Source organism: Plutella xylostella, chromosome 29, assembly GCF_932276165.1.
Source record: "Plutella xylostella chromosome 29, ilPluXylo3.1, whole genome shotgun sequence".
In the NCBI taxonomy this organism is placed as follows: Eukaryota; Metazoa; Arthropoda; class Insecta; order Lepidoptera; family Plutellidae; genus Plutella; species Plutella xylostella.
Genome location: NC_064009.1, coordinates 1,298,398 through 1,318,885, shown reverse-complemented (window position 1 = coordinate 1,318,885; position 20,488 = coordinate 1,298,398). Strand labels below are relative to the sequence as shown.

Here is a 20,488-nt window from a genome sequence, read left to right as displayed (position 1 = left end):
AAGAGAATGCGAGTTAACTAGTCATTAAATGATTCCGGGAACACAATCGTCTCAATGACAGTGGAAGCATTTTAAATAAACAAACACGAGACGAGTGCAACAGACGAAGAGTTGACTCATCCGAGACCGATGTCGTCACACCACATCTGCGCTCGAAACTTTAGCCTCTCAGCCGACGTAATATCTATCAGTAGTGCATCTTCATAATATGACGACCTCGAATACATTGATAAACGTAAAGCGAAAAGAAAGCGAGACATCACAGAAATAGTGTTTAAATATAAACGTAACAATTCTAAATTATATCTTGATGATTTGCCAAGCGACATCTCGGCCACGGGGGATCGAAGTGAAAATAATAAGACGAGTTCAGTGAACCAGGCGAAATGTGGCCTCGTAAACAATTGCCGGGTTAATTAGATTATTAATTTATTACTAATAACTAATAAGATATTGAAATCGGCGCGAATGATCAATAAATTATCGATTAAATCGTTATATTAGTTTCCATTGATTAGCAATAATAATAATCATAAGTAGCCATTTAATGTGTCAAGGAGTTTAATGACATCATTTGTTTTACTGATTTAAACGTCTGACGTCTAGGCCTACATAATTATTTTAATGCTATTTACGATACAACTTATCAATCAGTTATCACTATCATTGTACTTAGAGCTGTAACGCTCAGAAGAGCAGAAGGCAGTATGAACTCTGGCTCAATTAAGGGCATCGATTTTAAAACAATTAAGGTGAACGCTACGAAAGCTGGAATAGTCAATTAGTAAAGTGAGGCGCACGTCATCGATGATGTCAGCCTGAGCCAGGTCACTGCACCGGCCGCCTGCGCTCCCTTACAGCAGTTGAGCAACCGACAATTGAGGCAATAAAACAAAATCATACTCGACGACTGACGAATTACTCCCCATCAAGGGATAAGATGATGAAGTCGCCGTTGAAAAAACAACTCTTAAATTGGGAGCTGTCAAATAAGGTGGAACAGACAAAAAGGCAGAAAAAGTATTGGAGGTCTGCGTTCGGATGAATAGGGGGGGAATACAATGGGGTGTACAACAAAGAACTAGCGTCCGTCCTGGCTTAGTTGAGGAGAACAATGTTCCGGGCTTGTGCGGTCGGCCGAGTCAACGGGCCCGCATACAATTATGTAATACTCGGAACTAGCGCTTCATGTTTAAACGGACAAGTGTCTCGAAATATAATAGACTGGTTCGGTCAGGTCGGGACTCGGGACAAGACGCCGTATGTTACATCCTTTAATTCGCATGAACAATCTGAATGGGTAAATAAGCATTTAGCAATTTCCACTGACTTATAAGAAACACTTTTAGTTCATTTTATAGATTCAAACTCACTCACTTAAACGGTGATTTAATTGATCGAAAACGAGTAACGGACGTATGGTTCAAAGTCCAATCTACCTGACTACCCAACCCATGACGCTAGAAAGGAAAATTTCGGTTTAAAGGCGTCTAACCCAACGAAACCACAAAACCTTGGCTTAACAACCGAATGATACGACGAGCTAGACGTAGGGCTAGTAAAATAAACAGCTTTATCAATTACGGAGTAGCCGATCCATCAGAGCGCTGATAATTTACACGTTGAACCCCGCCGACGGGTGTCGGAAGACGCGATAGGCCGGATTCTACACGCGCTGATGAACGATGATACATCACCCATTAACACCAAGCTTGTTAATTAAATTGAAATCCAACGCATTTATAAAATTTTACAAGTGAATTTGGACTCTAGCCAGAAGCTAGTATAGTCAGCTTAATCCATGGATGTTATCTCGAATTTATGCGGAACAGAAGTCGGATGGAATAACCAGGGTTCCATATATGGTCAGAGCTATGGCCATAGTGTCTTGGACGCTGCTGAGTCACTCTCAGTCGTCATTGAAGGTCGCTCCCACTGTCTGCCGGACTGGTACTGCCACTTCCGTTATGATTAATCATTATTTTTTACTAGTGTTGATGTTTTAAAAACAGAATCATAATGAAAAAAGACTAACAGAACTTATTTTTGCTAAAACCCACATAGTCGTCAACATTACAAATAAAGATATTATAATACTCACTAGGGCATGCAATACCGCAATACCGGTATCCGTAATACCGGGATCCCGGACAAAATTCCCGCTTTTTTCAATACCGGTATTGAAAGTTAATACCGGTATTGAAGTTATACCGGAATCGGACTTTTATAGGCTATAAATAAAGCGATTAAGATTTAGTTAGCCTTGTTTTCCTATATACTGTGGAAGCACACTTGTTCCCAATCGTTTAATGCAGTTTTCGGCTGCTAGAAATCTACTGTTGACCATGCTTAAACCGACACCGGATGTTAAAAAATTAATTTATTCCAAAATTTAAACTCTAAAACTTAATTCTCGTAAAAATCTACAACAAAATACAGAATATCATTGCATTTTCTTGTTTTATTTTGACGTATACGACCTTTAAGCACAGTAAATGCCATTTATTACAAGAAAGTCTAATACCGGTATTAATACCGGGATCCCGGTATTGAGTTGTAATACCGGAACTCAATACCGGTATTGAAAATTGTTCCGGTATTGCATGCCCTAATACTCACTCAGACATCTAATTGATAAATCAATTTTCATACTAATAAATGCGCATGTCACGCTGCCGCTGTCGCGGTAATCATCACCAATTTCCGTCATGAAAGGGTATGTCTGCGCGCTAAGTGATTGTGTTTATTTTCACTATTAAACCAATTTACATGGAAATGTGCATACACATGGATGTCCTGTCCTTGGCAGCACATTATGCTTTATTTATACATCTTTGCTACGGTTGATTTTATCACGAAAGCCGGTGAGTTTCCGTCGGGGCCCACGTTTCCTTTTGTCCTTACACATAAAGGCCATGTTCTATGTGTCGTGAGGCCCTACACTGGCTCAACTTCTATTATCTAACGCATTCGTGATGCACATAGCTCGTGCCATGCATATGCATCAAATGATAAAGAATTCACCTTATTTACCAACAGTTTTGTTTGAAAAATTCCGTTTGCCGCTACGAATTCCTTGCTAGTGCATAAAATATATTTGATGTGGGGATAACCTGTTCGAGGGCACTTCAAATTTTTATCGGACATTGCTGAGGCTCGCTTAACCCACCACTTAACATATCCAAATAGTTAGATCTGTAACATACGTGATCTTGAAAAACACGGTCCTCCCCATTGACTTTGCAAATGAAGATGATGATGAATGTTAACAAATACGGCTATTACTTTTGAATACTGCTTAGAATAGCAATTCTTCACGAGCCATTACAATAAGTGCTCACATTGTCCTTGCCAACACACCGCAATCTCGAGTTGTAAATTGTATATTTACATTATTATCCAAATGCGAGACTAATTTGTACACGATGTGTCCTTTCCTATTATTTTAATTTGATTCTGTGGGAACATTAGCGGTGTTGTGTTTCCAAGTCGCTAATTTGCATAAGGTTCTGTCTGCATTACATTACAGCGAGGTGTTGGCGATTCCTCTGTGCTACAGGAAAAATCCTCTTTCATAATTAATCAAAGATCTTCTAAGAGGGTTCTCTTTTCCTCGTTCTGTTTATTGTTCAGGAATGAGTCAGGGAGAGTTAAGCGTCGGAATATGAATAATGTCCAATTGTCCAAGTCTTATGTTGCGTTTCTGGAAATTTGCTATCAAAACATATTTTTTTTGTCTTAGAAAGTCTGTTCTCAGCACAACAGAGAAAGCTGTTTACATTAATGTTTTTATTGAAACGAATTTACGAAAAGATTTTCATTTAAATGAACAAGTAACCGCGATCAATAAAGCGTTCGTAAGCTATTGTAAGACAAACAATGATGCTCCCCGCGCGGCGGGACGACTGAAGAAACGGCCAACTGAAGGGAAAAATAAACTTCCGGCTTTTAGTCGACCGCTGGGCTCCTGTAACGTGGCTGTAACGACATAATCGTTGTGAAGACGGCACAGTGCCGACTGCCGACGCTGTAGTGGCGATATTGTGACGTCATAGGAAACGGATGCCAACGTCATATTGGATAATGGTAATTAATAAGGGTGTTGTAGATGCTTTTGTAGGAGGTATGATAGAGTAACGTCTATATAAATTATAGTTAACGCGCCGATTTCAGTATTGAGATATACTAAAATCGGTGACTGAAAATATTTTTTTGTTTCCGGACACGTAACATGACCCACAAAAGAGGGTTATGCGGAGTAGCTGTTCATTGACTATTCTATACAGATTTGTGCTGTGCTTTTATATGCAAGAAGCTGAGTGATAGCAGGCGTGGCTTACTATTCTGCAACCCCTTATAGTTCTTCTTTATTACGGAAAGACGCCTTCGTATATCAACGCTTACCTCAACAAAGGTAAGATTATAGTATTCATAGATAATTCTAATAAATGATTACAGTAAATGTTGATGAGTTTTGAAAATCATGTACAAGTTATATAGGTACTTACCAGTGACTAGGCTAGATAAAGAAGAATTTTAAGATGCAATCAGAAGCACCTCAAATTCCACTTGAGCGCTGGTGTCCCAATCCCTTACCATGGCTCCAGTCGTTCCAGGTCACTTAGCGAGTTATTTTTTAATCAAGATTTTTTCCAGAACGCTGCTGTGTTAGGAAATTGCGCTAAAACAGTTTTCCATTCCATTATCGCCGGAAATGCATGAACTTAATAGAGTTTTGAATCAGTTTTATGCACTTTACGGAGGATAAGCTTGAACATTTCGTGTGATGAGGGATATTTGGTATGCTTGGAGTGTTTTTAGAACAGTGACGCAATGCGGCAGACAAGTTCATGGATAAACGGTTGAAGGACAAAACTTAAAGGTGAACACTTGGCAACTTGGCAGGGAGCGGGAACCGCTTCACAAGTAGTACTCGGTCTCAATGAAATAATGTCACGGAACATAACAAAAATACCAAACAAAGCAATCGATAAGAAACTTATCGATCGATCTGATAATAAAAAGATAAAGCATTCGGTGTTTGTTATTATCCAACAATGCATTGAAAACCTTAAACGGAGAATCGCCCGCGTTTCCATTCAATGAATCACGGAAAATAGCGCGCCTAAAAATACATTTAGCATTCCGGCAGTTTACGGAGCTCGCCCGCGACGAAAATATTTAAAAACCACGTGAATCCTCTTTCGGATGACAAATAAAAAAACACGCATGCGATCTTTCATTGTCTGCGGACGAGACGCGGTGGAAATATTCATGAAATCACGTGGACGGATTCAATGATCTTTTATTACCCAGACTCGTATGTCTCCCTTGACGATTGTCACGAGAACGCTACGCACAGATATTGTTTAAAACACGAAACAATGCCGTATTCAGGCGGCACACGCTTGGAATCGAATTCGAGCATGTGACTGCCATTTTCCCCGCGATTTGAGTTCCGCGCGGAATAAATTATGCCCTAAACAAAGCCGCCGCGACACTGGGAAACGGCAATCAGTTTTATTTACATTGATTACCGTACTCAATGAATAACACAAGGAGGATACAAAAAAAAAACATTGAAATAAAAAATATATTTTTAAATCAAATGGAACGTAAAATGCTGGGAGTTCCTCCAGTTCAACGACGCTAGGCGATCTTCATTTCTAAAAACACATAATAAATTCTATGCAATCCACATAAATCCGCAGCTAAGACAGTGCACTTATCTAGAGATAAACAAAACCAGTGTTCTCAGTCAAAAGCGGAGGTGTTTTAAAGTGTGGCAACACTAATAAAAAAAGATTTACGAGCCGGCGCTACACGTTTCCTTGGTCGCGAGTGAAAATAAAAATGAATTAATCATGAGAAGGATAAACTATGGGGACAAAACTAACAAATCTTGACATTAAAGGTGCAAACAAAAGTAGAACACAACATTCTGTAAGAATTATAAGAAGATTCATGTTCCCGGGGCATAACTTGAAGAAGATTTCAGAAATGGGCCCTCCTTAAATATGCGCCGGATAAACAAAACAAACAGCCAAAGCCAAAACACGGCGAGATTAGGGAATCCTTTGAAAAGATCCCTGTGCGACATAAGTGGGGTCAAGTCGGTCAAGTTTAAGTACCGCGGTTTGCCTCTTAATTTGTATATTTTGGGACATAAAAAGACTAAACGAGAAATTTCTTCTTAAATCTTTGAACATCATTATTTTTTTAATGGCACTCCAATCTTTCAAGCTAATCCATGAAATCTTCAAGACGCTCCGAAATAACGCAACAGAAAGCCATATCGCATAAAGTAATGTGCTAATCTCTTGTGGATGAGGAAAAGTCTTCGTCAATGGGGAGGTTAAAGAGGGAAAATAAATCCTTATACTTGCACAAAGTGCTGAGGCAGGATACTGGGAGAAGGAAGCGCCGGCGAGAGTCTTATTAAGTCTTGTATGTGCAAGGATTTACAGGTTTGATAGCATGGCTGGAAGGAAAACAAGGGTTTAATAAAGGGTCTTGTCCTTACTTTATTAAAGTGTACCTTTTTCATGTAAGAGCAAACTAGAACTAGAATTGACTTAATAAGTTCATGGCAAACTTGGGAATGCGACACAGCAAGACAAGACACATAGTAGTGTATACTCTTAATTATTGCACAAAATCGATGTATATTTCAGGAAGTATGATTTTTTCGGGTGCACCAAATCTGTCAACAATATCATTTCTAACTTAGGGAGTTCCCGACATGTATTAATCATGTTGCTCAGGAATGCCAGTTAGGCACGCAAAATACCAATAAATTTTCGTAGAGAATTCCTGAATGGGCAACTATTTTAATGGGTTCTTGGAATCTGTTACTCTACCTCGCTAGCTTAATCAATGTTCTTACCTAATGCTATTAGAGACACCAGTATATTCTTGCCCGTCCTTGTAAGGAGATCATAGGACACTTAATACGAGGAACTTGGATGCTGGCCAGTAACTATTCTCACTTATAAGAATTACGGGAATAATCCAGTGACACTTCGAACTATAGCAATATAATGAAAATCGTAGTAGATTTCAGATCAGACTGCACGAGACTATTGGAACGTGATATCACGAGATGGTCTGAAGGTGGGTCGAACAAGAAACCACAAGACTACTTTATAAGGCTGTATGTACCTACCTATACCAAATATGTAAGACATAATCACAAAAAAATGCAACAATGTTATTTGAAATACTTTGTTACAATGTTATTAGAAATTGTATGCGTTTCTTGTAAAAAAATATACAAATTAGTCCAAAAATATGCTTATAAAACAAGCACCAATTTTGTCTCCCTGCATATAACAACACCGACATTCTATTGCCTTCATTCCTGGACGACAGTATTCCAATAAGAAGTCATAGCAAATCAGGTGTAGAGATTGCGCAGGTTGCCATTTGCATAATAAAGACGTAAGGCGACACCTACGCGAGTGTGGCGCCGCCTTATATGCAATGCACGCTTGAGTGGACCCTGTCTATAACAGTGTGGATCTATTTATGATATTTTAATTTCTTATTTTGCTCGAGCATTTGCTTGATTAGATCGATCAAGAGTACATAGGTAATATGCTATCGATAGGTTTTTAATTTTCCATTGCCTTTTTCAGTCTTCTTCTTAGCTTCATGTGCCTGGGACTAACACTACTATTTACTTGATATTTCTGAAATTAATGACCGGGACAGCCAAAGTTATTGAAAAAAAACGAGGATAATACTGACTCTACGAGATCTTCAACCGCTACTAAACGGTTTGAGATCTATCTAAAACATAGCCAATTTTGGTTAAAGTTATCACGTTATTACCCACATATCGGTAGGTCACAATAACATAGTGTCACACAACACATCCAAATGCGTAAACAACTCTTACATCGCCTCCTTCGCATATTGGAAACGATTCTTAAGGCACTTAACAATTTACTGCTAAAACTTAAAGGTACGTATATGGGAAATCAGATATACACAGCCAATCATAAAGTCGAATTTCAGTGAACCTTTATCCCTGCTAAATTTAAAATTGGTGTTTTCAAAATTGCTACCGTCTCTAGCTATAACTAACACTGTAAATATTTTAGCAAATTCAATGTGTGTCAGTTTGTCAATGAACCGGTACCCAAACAGTAACAATGGTGGACTAACTAAAATAACGTTTAAAGGCATGTTTACATTAATGCGCGGTGAATCATGCGGTTAAGGTGAACGTACACTGCCGGTAATTGTTCCACAGTGTTGTAAACTTGTAACTGCAGCTATTTAGGGAGCACTCGGGAACTACCGGTTACAGAAACGGTTAGTTCAGGGTTTACGTTTTATTACTCTATTCGATGTTTAAATAAATGCAATGCTCGACCTTCGGTGTGTTTGATGTTCTGTTTGAATAGCATTACGTAATGTGGACACAAAACATTGTGAAATAGAGCATTATTTACGTTTGAACAAAAAAGCAAAGATTGCATATTCATAGGTGACTTGATAAGAATGCGATATCAAATCGCATCATAATATTAATGAATACATTAGGGACATTTCGATGAAGCCGCGAACAATATCGGAAAAACCTCGGCCAATGACATCGCTTTATCGAGTCACTGACCTAGAAAAAGTCTAGACTAAAGAACGATAACGATATTGCCAATATTAGATGAAACGCTACTGAAGCCAAAATTATTACCTTTTTATACTCCAGAAAACAGCCCGTAACATGTTTTTATATTATGTAAATTGGGAGGGTGGGTGTAGGTAATATCTAGAACGTATTTACGCACACAAAGATCTCAATATATGGCCTCTATATTCACAGTTTTTGTTATACAGTTAGTCCTTTTGTTGCTCTCACACTTGCCGATGACAATATTGTTACAAGTAGTTAAAAATAAAACTGTAAAACCACCGTTTTCTCGCAGCGTATTTTGCGGAACTCATCATAAACCATATGAGAGGCAGACAGAAGGCTTTTTTCGCAAACTTGAACTTGCAAAACCTGTAGTAAGGGTACGAAGGCCGTGCAATGTGAGCAAAACAGGAAGCTGTAGCAGACGTTTTTGTGGCGCGCTTGCCAGGCCTTAGACTGTAAAGCTAAATAATACGAATTTCGACAACGGCTAGTTTAATAAATCTCCTAGGCAATTGGCTTACTGTACAGAAAACTGCGTTGCGACGTCGTATCTTTAAAATCTGCGTCAATACTCATATTTATTTTTCTAATAGGGTTTATTTGAGGTCTGTTAGCAAGCAAATCAAGCATTTTCGCTGCAATCTGTCTCATATTTTAACGTTGTGCCATTGCAATTTTGTGTACGGGCCAGTTACCAATCTAGATAATTATCTGGCCGCGGCCGCGTTGTGAAGAACACCGTAAGTTATTAACTTATTACCTATGATTTCAAATGTTTCAATAGCATTCAGTCGATCCAATATTATAGAATAATCTGGAAAGCCGTAAGGTATGTCGGTACTCACATAGTCTGCCGAAGCTGAGGGACAGTCGCTTCCTGAGCTTCTGCATCTTGCTCATGGCACCACCCCGCTTCTCCCTCATGGTCACGCCTGCAACAAACACACACACTATTATTAGTCTTCTTACAGTATTGACGACTAGGATTGAATGTACAAGCCTGGTATGGTGGTGGCCATATGCTGCACAGGGCGCAATACGTGCACGTCAAGACGTTACAAAAATTTTCTCGAAGCCGCGTGATTTTAATGAGCGCAACGCAAAACTTTTGTCACGTCTTGGCGTGCGCGTCTTGCGCCCCGTGTTAGGCCTTCTGAGAGATACCTAAACATAGGTAAAAAAGTCTTTCAGGTTCATGTGGTAAAGATACTATCAACGCTGGAAAGGCGGTTTGTGGTTTATTAAACTAAAAACCAACAGCTAAAACTAATTATTATAACTAAAGATCACACGACTCCACTTGTAATCCCGTGGGCATAAAGCACATACCGATACAGCCATAAACCATAAACGTAGGATGCAATCAGATAACTCACAGCCTACTCGATATTTAACAATCATTAGTCGAATACTAATTTCTATTTTAATTGCTAATGACGCACTCCACTCTGATTCGAGATCAACTCTGGGGGGTCACTATGGAAATCGAACGAACAATCGGTAAGCATAATACGACGATATACAGTTGTGGTTAGCACAGCGCTCCGAAGTTTAAGAACTAACCACGAGTCTATCTCGTTACATTAAACCTGTCGATTGCGTAACAAAACAAATCTGTTTCGTCCGTGTTTGATTTCTATAGTGACCCCCCTGTTCTACGCGGGCTTTTGCTGCTTCGTTATAACCGAGTCATGAATATTTATTAATTAATTATCCCGGTTAATTATGATGTTGCTGAAAATGTATTGTAATTTATATTGTTAGTCACGCAAATAAACAATGTTACTGAGCCTAACTTTATTATGGTTATCAAATGTATATCCGCTGTGATGTGGACTGATACTTTACTATAATAAGGGAGCCTTTCCACCAGAGATGTGCTATGCTGCCATTGTGATAGAAGAACCTTTCCCACTCGTTGTGTGGACCAATTTATGTGATTGGTGGATATCAAACGCATCCATAGCAACGTAGCATAGCTCATCTTTGGTGGAAAAGGACCCTAGGAATCTTTAAATGCAATTAACTAGATTTACACCATTATGAATATATAAGAGGAATAATCGGAGGCAAGCTAGCGATCCCGATCTCTACTTTTTAACCGACTTCTATGTAATAAGTGGGAATTTCGAGATAATATCTAAAAAAAATTAACCCCTTCGCTCCCTATATTCTGTCCACAGACAAAAAAAAAACAAAAAATTGTTTGTAGATACATCAATATTGTGGTTGAATTGAAAAGCCTAAAGCACTATTCGTAAAGGGGCAATTTACTGAAAGATTCATACATGAGACTCGAAGGAGGCAGTATTACTCTGAAAAGCATCAAATCAGTCGAATATACGTTCTGATTGACTCTTTTGAAATTCCGATTTTAGACTTCGCCCTAAATGGATTCCTTTATACGTTCAATATGAATACGAATTTACAAGAAATCTCGCAAGAACCAAGGATAATAGGATTTTTTCCGTTCTTTTTATCAACGGAACCAGATGATTGTATACTTCCGTGTTTTTCAACCCCGACCCCAAGAAAGGTGTTATTTAGATCGATTGCCTATATGTGAGTAATTGAGAATGTTTGTAGCCTCGGAGCCCCGTCACGAATAGACTAGAGAATTTGCAGGCACAATGAAACATAGCTACACACATGTCAAACTAACAAATCCTATTCATGTTTTAGTTTGCTGATGTATAAAACAAAAATATTTATTGTATGACTTCACATAGATGTTTGACTCACACAGATACAATACATCCTCTACCATGGATACAAATATTAAAAAAAAAAATATTGATTAGAAAACGTCAGTTTTGTGTATAAAAAGAGATCTCTCATCTCAATGATTCGCTCGCTAAAGTTACCAACAACACCATCTGGCGGGAAAATATTTAATTAAATCTAGCCAACCTCATTCTACTAAGTGAACGGCAATGTGCAATGTGTCTGGTATTGAAGAAAATACAAAAAATATTGAAACTCTGGATTATCGGTTAACCTTTCGCCGGTAGTGGTTGGATGAGGAAGGCCGAGGACCGAGTGTTGTGGCGCTCCTTGGGAGAGGCCTATGTCCAGCAGTGGATGATTATTGGCTGATGATGGATGAAAATTTCGCCGAAGTACAGATAGGCTTCCGTTCACTTATATCCTAGTCATCATATATAAGTACAACATAGTACAGACATTCACAAAGGACAATTTATTCACCAGAGTTCTCCAGCTTCTTAACACTCTGCTGCCATGCAACAACAACTGTAATACGAAGCCATAGAGTTAGAGTTTTGACGTGAACCCCCCCAGCTCACCCAATCCTCAACGTTCGCAGGTGATCGCGTGACGGCCGCCGGTGAAAACTTCGCGATCTAATTAACTCGAGGTATTCTTAGTAAACGGAATCTAGTTCCGAACTAAAACAAACTGCTTCTTTCAACTCGCTATTTAATTAAGTAATGGAATACGTAATCCAATTAGGCACAGCCGCGAGGACCTGACGAAGTTGCAACTGGATTCCGTCTGGAGTGTCGGTAGTTTGTTTATCAATACCTAAGATGAAGCCAACTTAATACAATTTCTTAAGTGAACAGTTATACATTTTCCTCTGCTGGACATACGGCTCTACAAAGAGCGCCAGAATAAGCCAGTGATAAACGTAGGGAATCCTCTAAATAGGTACTAGAGCTAAATAACTGTAAAAATAGCATTTGAAATAAAAATAGCAACAGTTTAAAATTGTTATAAACGTATAAAGAAAGGCCACCTATCCACAAAACGGAACTAAAACTTGCCAAACTCGGCGCCCCGCCAGGAGGGTTATTCTAGCCCGATAAAAACCAACCAATGAGAGCAATAATGCAATAGATACGTATATTACACGAGATAGAGTCGTGGTTAGAGCAACAGAGCTCCGAAACTTAGTTTTTCGTAAGCTAGAGTCTGCATCCGCGGTGGCTTGAAACAAATAATTCTTAATGAAACAGACAAAGTTCCGAAAAGAAAGATTTATCAAGTACGGAAAGCACCGAGAGACGGAAATAAAGAATGATGGATGCTCTTGTTTAGAGAACAATGGCCGTAAAATGCAGATCAGATTATCATATTATACGGTTTGCGGGAGTTATTTGGGGTTTATCTGAGTGGATGCGAAGTATGTGGTATAAAGTTGACTCGAAAATATTTTCGAGTTAGGAAAATCGATATCAGATTTAAAGATGTTTGGATACTGCTGTTGATAAATGAGAGATTGAAACTAGAGAACTAGTTATAAGTACCACAGAACTATATCGAGATAGATCTGTGATAAGTACCATTCAATGAGCGTGCAAATACGAACAGTACAGGTAACCATGATTATAGCAAAAAAATCAATGTATCACACCTTCTACCCTTGATATGATTCATTCACAAACGGCATATTTATTCTTAGGTAAATGTTAATAAACATAAAAGTTAATTATAAAGAAAACGGTAAACTGAAGCTATCAGCTAACAATAGACAAAGACTATCAATCGATAAAATCGCATGTCTAAAGGCCATCTATATCGCAGTTATTCACAAAAAATATAATAAGAACTAAAACTAAAGACTGCTGATCGATGGGGAAAACAAAGAAAAGTATAAACACAAGACAAAGATAATCTTCGATACAGATCAAAAACTTATAGTTTATAAATACTCTGTTGCTCTTCTAGCCATGAGGGGTGCACCTGAAGATCTCTTTACTTGGACTGTAACTTGTAGCATTTACGACTGATGTCATCTCGCCAGGCATAAACTTTACAACGACTTCGGAATATGTTGGCCAGCTTTGGTCACATAAAAGTGTTGAAAAACTTTAAGGTGAGCTTCGGAAAATATATTACGAAACGTAAATATTATGTAGTTTGTTATAATCGACAAGGTTTGGTCTGGTGTTTGTACAGACACCAACAAATGTTTGAAAGAGTTGCAATTTACATAGTAACTATAAATGCAGTCACATTGAGATGGCCATTGCGACATGTGTGTTGGTAATTGTGTTAATAGCAATCATCGGGGTCGTCAAAAAAGCCTTAGTCATTCACGAGACAGAGGTTGGTCACGAATTCGATAAGGATGAGTTGTATTAGCCAGTATGGGCCAGTTTCAATAACGCTATCTACTGATGACTGGCTGATACATAGAACAACGCGGACTCAGGTGTACCCTCTACTCAAAGGGCAGATATTTGAAAATAAAGAAGAAAATAAGATATTTCACTCCACAAACCAAAGAAATACTAAAATAAACGTAAGAAACAATCAATTAACAAGAACACATCCGAAACGCATAAACTAGCACCGTGTAAGGAACGGACTTGATCAAAGGAGCCATTTACCTCTGAGCTAGTATCTGTACGATTCCACGTAAATAAACAAATGTACTATGTTCTGTTTCCACTCAGTTCGACGGAGAACCGTCAACAAACATTACAGCTTGGAATGACACAAGTTTGTTTCTGCTAAGAAACGCTATTTCCTCCAGTTGAGTCAAAACACCATTACCAAGATGACTAGACAAAACTTCTGCAGTTTTGTACAGAGTGCTGTTTGGAGTAATAATACTTACGAGTGTCTTTTTAAACTAAGTCTAATTGAATATAAGATCGTATAGTATAGTAGTATTTTTTATGAAGATAAAGAACTTTAAAAAGTTCTGGGCCACTACTTTTAGAAGCAAAGTTTAGGCAGAGTCATTTTGAAGCTAAGACACAGGTAACAACAAAACTAACAAACACAACAACAACAACTCTTGATCAGGAACTAAATGAAAAGTGTACGTCTAAATACAGATTTAAGAGATGCATTTTCGGCGCCGCTCGGTCGCGCCTCGCCACCTCTGTTGCTTTGAAACTTCTAAGCCCCAGCACAGACACAAAACAGCTATAACTAATATGATGCTACGTACTCTTCACGTGGGTGGTGGAACGCGACAGAGGCACATCGGTATGACAGTAATCTGGAACAAGAAATGTTTATCTTAATGCACACGGAACTCCAGACTTTACAACGCAATAAACATGCCAAATCTCATGTTTGTTAATGATATTTCGCATTGAAAGCCGCATGTTTTCTCAAAAATGGCATTCGGGTTTCCTTGTGCAGTTGGCCGGCCGCCCAATGATGCTGCAGTGAGCACTGTGCACCCATTCCGCCGGGTTTATCACCACCCGTAGCCACTTCTCCGGAAGGCTACACTTGTACACCGCTGGCCTAGAAAGCGAATTATCCATTTAAAGATTCCTAGCCGTTTCAATGAAAAATGTTTGGATTTTATTAAGGCTGCAAATTGAACTTTTTACTTCGCCGAGAGCTTGAATATTGGATCTTGATCGCTGAAGGCGCTTCGACTGGGGGCAATTCCGGGCGATAACATTCGTTAGTTTACGTGTTACCGTTTTCTAATAATATGATCGTGTGTTTTCGTTATCAGTGTTTGCACATGTGGGAAGCGGAGGGTACCTGGGCCGGCGACCGATACCGGTGGGATTCGGATAATCGAGTGCCGGAATTAGGCGCCGTCGAGTCAGTCAATAAACCCGGGGCATGTGTCAACAACGCGACAGACAAATATGCCGGCGTATTTGTGACGTGGACTCTGCAATATGACCCTTACGGAATGGTAACACGCGCTACTGATCGAAACAAACATCAGATGATAAGTTGGCTAGTGGAGCGACAGCTCTATCTAATCTGGAAAGTATAAACAATATGTATGTAATAGTATGTACGCATTCGTTGAAGTTCCAATGTATGCGCTCAACATAGTTGCTGTACAAGTTTGGGAATTTCCTAACGCTTCCCTCGATAGTTTCATAGAGATAGATCGTGTTATATCTGAGAATGACGGGTGCAAAGTCTCCATTGAAAATTATGCATTTATCGTGAGAAATTTATCCGGCCATTCTGCTCTATTAACAGTTATTAAATGGAGCATAGGCCATAAAACGGTATTTGACAGAGCCATTTATCATACAGACAGACAGATTCATAAATTCTCCACACCATGTTCCTAAGTAAGTGTATATTTAACAGCCTTAGGCTTCCTAGATAAGTATATAGGTACAGAAAATAAATTTTATCTCAGTGCATTAAGGAATCGTAAATGTATTTCTTGCCATGCACAGATCAACATTATCTACATGCTTACACTAACCAGTGGTCGTGAAAACGTTCCTCGAAACTAATAAAAAAACTAAATAGACAATGACCTAATTCAGAGCAGCCCACGCATCCGCTCAATTTGAATGTCACAGGGCGTGAGGCGGCTCCACCAATGCTGAACGTAAATCAGAACCAAACGAGACTAAATAAAAGCTGTATTCCGCATAGCGAGTCATTTCCACCAGCCCACGCGACCGCTGCCGCTTTCCATCAACACTTGGTTTACAAAACACACACACTTTATATCCTAAACATTAGCCTACACCATAACTGAAGACATTTGCGTAGAATATTGTACTCTCGCAAGTTAAGATTTCACTTTACATAAACACTCCACAGATTCCACACCCGATATCAAATATCTTTATGCAAACAACTACTACCTAGAGACAGTATTTTTGTCGTGTTAAAAGGAAAAGTAATAACAGGTATTGATAAATTGAACAAAATGAAGTAATAAGAAAAGCGTCGCACCGGCGCAGCTAATTCCGAATGGGATGAACGAATCCGAGGATTGATTAAGAACGAACTCGATCGTGACAAACGGCCGAAACGAAATTAAAAATCTCTTGAGCACGATGAATACTGATACAGGTGCTGCGAAGGGGACGAAAAAGATTCAGAAACGGTCTTTTCGCTACATAAATTGAAGGAATTAAAGCTGTACAAGGTAAAAATTATTGAAAGATTACAGCCAAGGGAAAGGATTAAATAACTGCAGTATAATTACGAATCTTTTGCCGAAGGGCACAATGACAGCAATCGATTGCGAAACACAAACAAAGATGGAGTTAATGAGAACTGAGCTGCCGACGCATTGCATTCAATTCGCGTGGGTGCACGTTTTCTCGCCCACTACGTGTTGCGAGCAGTCAATGAAGAAACACGACAATTTTAACAGGCGACAACCTAAAAACATATTTAGTAAAGGTATGTACAGCCCAAAGAATATGTAGAATATAATAGTTACAACAAGTCGTCGACCTAGAATCGTTCAATAACATAATCACGTGACATGCAGTCACGCGTTGTATTTAACGGATGTAGCATGTTATACTTGTATAGCTCCAATTCATTTGACTACAATGAAAACTGTATCAGACTCGACTTCCCATAGCACGGCAGAAGGTCTCATAACATTTAATATTATGGCTGAGTTTGAATTCCGGTCGTCTAGAGCTGAACAGACAAACCGGGCCCCGAGTCTAGTGGCACAGTTAGTCTCGCTTGCAATACTAGACAGTACGCTATCTTCGTCAAACAAACATAGTATTATGTGTCTGTATACATATCCGCCACTTGAAGCTTTACATTTTCGAATGCAATTAGTTACATAATATTAGAGAAATGCAATCTCTCGAATCAACAGAAAGTAACAAAGAAAATTAGGTAGTTCCTACTAATATTTATAAACGCGTATATTTGCGATTATGTTTGTAACTCTTTCAGGTAAAAACGACGCGTATTGATGAAATTTGGTATGCAGGAAGTTGATAACATAAAGACAACTTAATATCCTGGAATTCCTACTGGAAACGACACGAAGCCCGCAAGAAATGATAGTAATAATATTTTTGTCGACAAAACCAGGGGATGTGCATTATCCTTAGACTTATCTCAAGAAATCTACAGAAAGTGACAATTAATAATAGAAACATAGAAGAGACAAATGCTACTGTTGCGGTTTCACTGCCGGCAGTCGAAGCGAAGTCGAACGTGCGAAAGTCGTCCAACGACCTTGCCGCGAGAAGTCGTTGCACGCCGCAGACGATTTGTGCAACAGCGGCGGCGGTGGCGGCGGCTTCGGCGCTGACCAAGACATTCCTAGTCTTAAAACTATGTAAAACACTAACCGTAAAACTATGCACAATGCTATACCTTAACGATAATACCAAGGAATTCCTAATATACTATAGACAATGCATTAATCACTTATTTAGACGTAGCAAAGCATATTGGTGTAACATGGAGGTGGCCTATACCCTGCAGTGGGTTGACATAGCATGGAGATACTGATAAAAAATCATTTAATGCCTAAGCGGCTGCATCGAATTCAGAGGAAGTCTGTGTTACAAATTATTAGACACTGGAAAATAGCAAAGGCTACTTTTCAACTCCAATCTTCTCGTGAAAACTTTTAAAGCTAAGTGAAGTCCACAAAAGCTAGTTCCCAATAATTGTAGCATTTACCCTTCCAAGAAGCTTAGAGTTGGAGTGTTCAAAGAAAAGGTGTTAGCGCTAAATGACTCACGCAGTAACCAATTTGAAATTGCAGTCGCAGCTTTGCCGTAAAACAGATGAAGGCAATTAAAGTTGAAGAGGCAATTAAAACTGAATATAAATATACCTACGAGGTGGATTATTATAAATCATACGTGATAAAGCCGAAGTAATTGGGCTAGATAGGGCCACGTGTATAGGTTTATAGTACTTAACTTAAGTAGAATAAACAATACATTTATTTTCTAAAGTCCAACAATTTGAACAAAAAAATAAAGAATAATGTTCGTGTCTCTCTCACTAATACAATTCCCCTCTGTATTTTACGGCACGACAGCACAGCGGAGTACTTAATCTAATCATCCACGAGGCATTTAATAAGCTGAGCTCATTAGGAGAAATAACGATCAAATTTATAGCTCGTTCAGGTCATTAAGAAATTCAGTAATTTGACTCCAGCGATTTATGTACAAGGCAGAAAAAACTTTTTGAAGGCTTATATTTATGGCGAGATTGATCGAAGCTGCATAACAGGAAAACCACTGGATGTTGAGGACCATAAATAAGATGCTTCAAATGAGGGCGATGAAGTATGTGATGTTATGAGTCATATGACAAGTTTGTAGTGTGAAGACATTGGCGCCACGGGAACTGATGCAACGGTTTAGAACTTAAGAGAATACCGCTTGAAACATCGCCAAGAATGCGATTCCAGAATTCCAACTATCTGCATTCCACACTGAGCCGCTTCCTATGCAGGGCATCATAACAGTAGACGGTTAATTATGATCGATGCCTTACGCTGCAATGCGTTCAGAGCATTTAATGTTTATTCAGACAACAAACAGTCAATCACTATCATTACAACAAGGAATATCACTTTGAAATGCTGATGGACAATTTAGTCATTTTGCTGGTAATGTTAAATCAAAACACATGAATTAGATGTTCTAATCCAAGTTTGATGAATCATAGGCGGAAAATGTGTGGTATTAAATTGATTGAATGATCGTAAGCGATGACTGCCTGGTGGTCCTGTGAGTCAGTGTTTACGATCCTTGCGTAGCCGATCCAACTGATGTAACCAATTGTTGCACGCGGTTGTTCAACCGTACCCTACATACCTATCTTTAAAGAGTTTTAATGGGAAAATATTTGAATGTCTCAGAATAAAAAAATATTTATATTATATTTAGAATAATACTATAGTAAATTTTAAAGTTTATTTAAAATTACGACTATGTAAAATGTAACAGGTGCTAGAAAAACTTATAACTAGATAAAATAAAATAAAAACTAATAACCTAAGAACTAGGATTTAAAATAATATGTAGCTGTAATAATAATTGTGTATTTAGATTTCTCCTATACATAGTTTAAAAACTTTTGCACACTGTAAATCTTCATCACTTTAAATTTTTTGAATAAATGTGTGTATTTAATTACTTTCATTGCTTATTTAGAGTGTTAAATAGTGTACGAACGAACTACAAACCTAGGTTAGGTGACTTTAAAATCTCATTCATCGTCTTCATTTTGTATGCACTGTTTACTTTTACTTATGAGAGTGATTTCACTATCTACAGGCTTGTCAAAAACAAGGTTGGAGAAAAAAATATAATACATAAGCATAGAATAAATTTTACACATTTTAATGCATCTTGAATTTAATGGTTTATTCCATCTATATCAATTTAGTTTTAATTTGCCTCATGCCTTATTTTTAATTTTTAATAATTATACACATATTACTCGTAATTATCTACATGTAAGCAACTATCAGACCAGTCTCACATTACTTCACATCAAGCATATTCGTGACAGAAAAATAGCAGCGTCATTGGATCGTTTACAAATATAGGGACAAGGTGACTACAACCCACACTCACAATAGAGTGACGACAGACGTAACACTTAATAAGTCCATCGAACCACTTTGTAACAACCATCGGACAACAACAATGGAATCGGTACAAGAACGCCAACTCAAACCATAGAAAAGATAATAATACTACGTCCCAGACATTTTAAAGAAGGGAACAGAATACCCATCAAACGGCCCTAGAATACAAATGGACTACAATTGTAATTTCCGATTGCAATGCAGCGCAGCCAGCGGCAGTTGAAAATTTTAATTTAAATTTGCATCGTAATAATGAATACAATATTATTATCCTTGGATTGTGACAGGGTTTCAGTGATTTATAGCAGGTGCGATAACGATAACATCGTCAATGTACACAAAAGCCTTTCACAGTTTCTATGTGTGTACACACTCTTGAGTTGGCATGAGAGCTGTGACCCCGCGATCTCTTGAGCTTAGAACAATTGTATGTACTTATATGTAAACATAGGTATGTATCCGTATTGTCCCCTACATTTTATACAAACCAGTATAATTTTCAGAGGAACATAAGGCCAGAACTAACTATCTATAAACAACTC

General features: G+C 38.4%; 1 protein-coding gene across 10 annotated transcripts in view; it reads right to left on the bottom strand.

Annotated features, from left to right (window-relative positions):
* Nucleotides 1-20,488, bottom strand: part of LOC105386248 (cyclin-dependent kinase 14) — an 81,126-nt gene that overhangs the window by 50,639 nt on the left and 9,999 nt on the right. For 6 of the 10 annotated variants that reach the window (XM_048631823.1, XM_048631822.1, XM_048631825.1 and 3 more), the window contains exons 2-3: nucleotides 14,568-14,618; nucleotides 9,490-9,576 (exon numbers count right to left, since the gene is read on the bottom strand). In XM_048631823.1, coding sequence (XP_048487780.1) covers nucleotides 9,490-9,576; nucleotides 14,568-14,618 — 138 coding nt within the window. The remainder of the gene's footprint in view (nucleotides 1-9,489; nucleotides 9,577-14,567; nucleotides 14,619-20,488) is intronic. The other 4 variants (XM_048631828.1, XM_048631826.1, XM_048631831.1 and 1 more) reach the window with 1 other exon arrangement.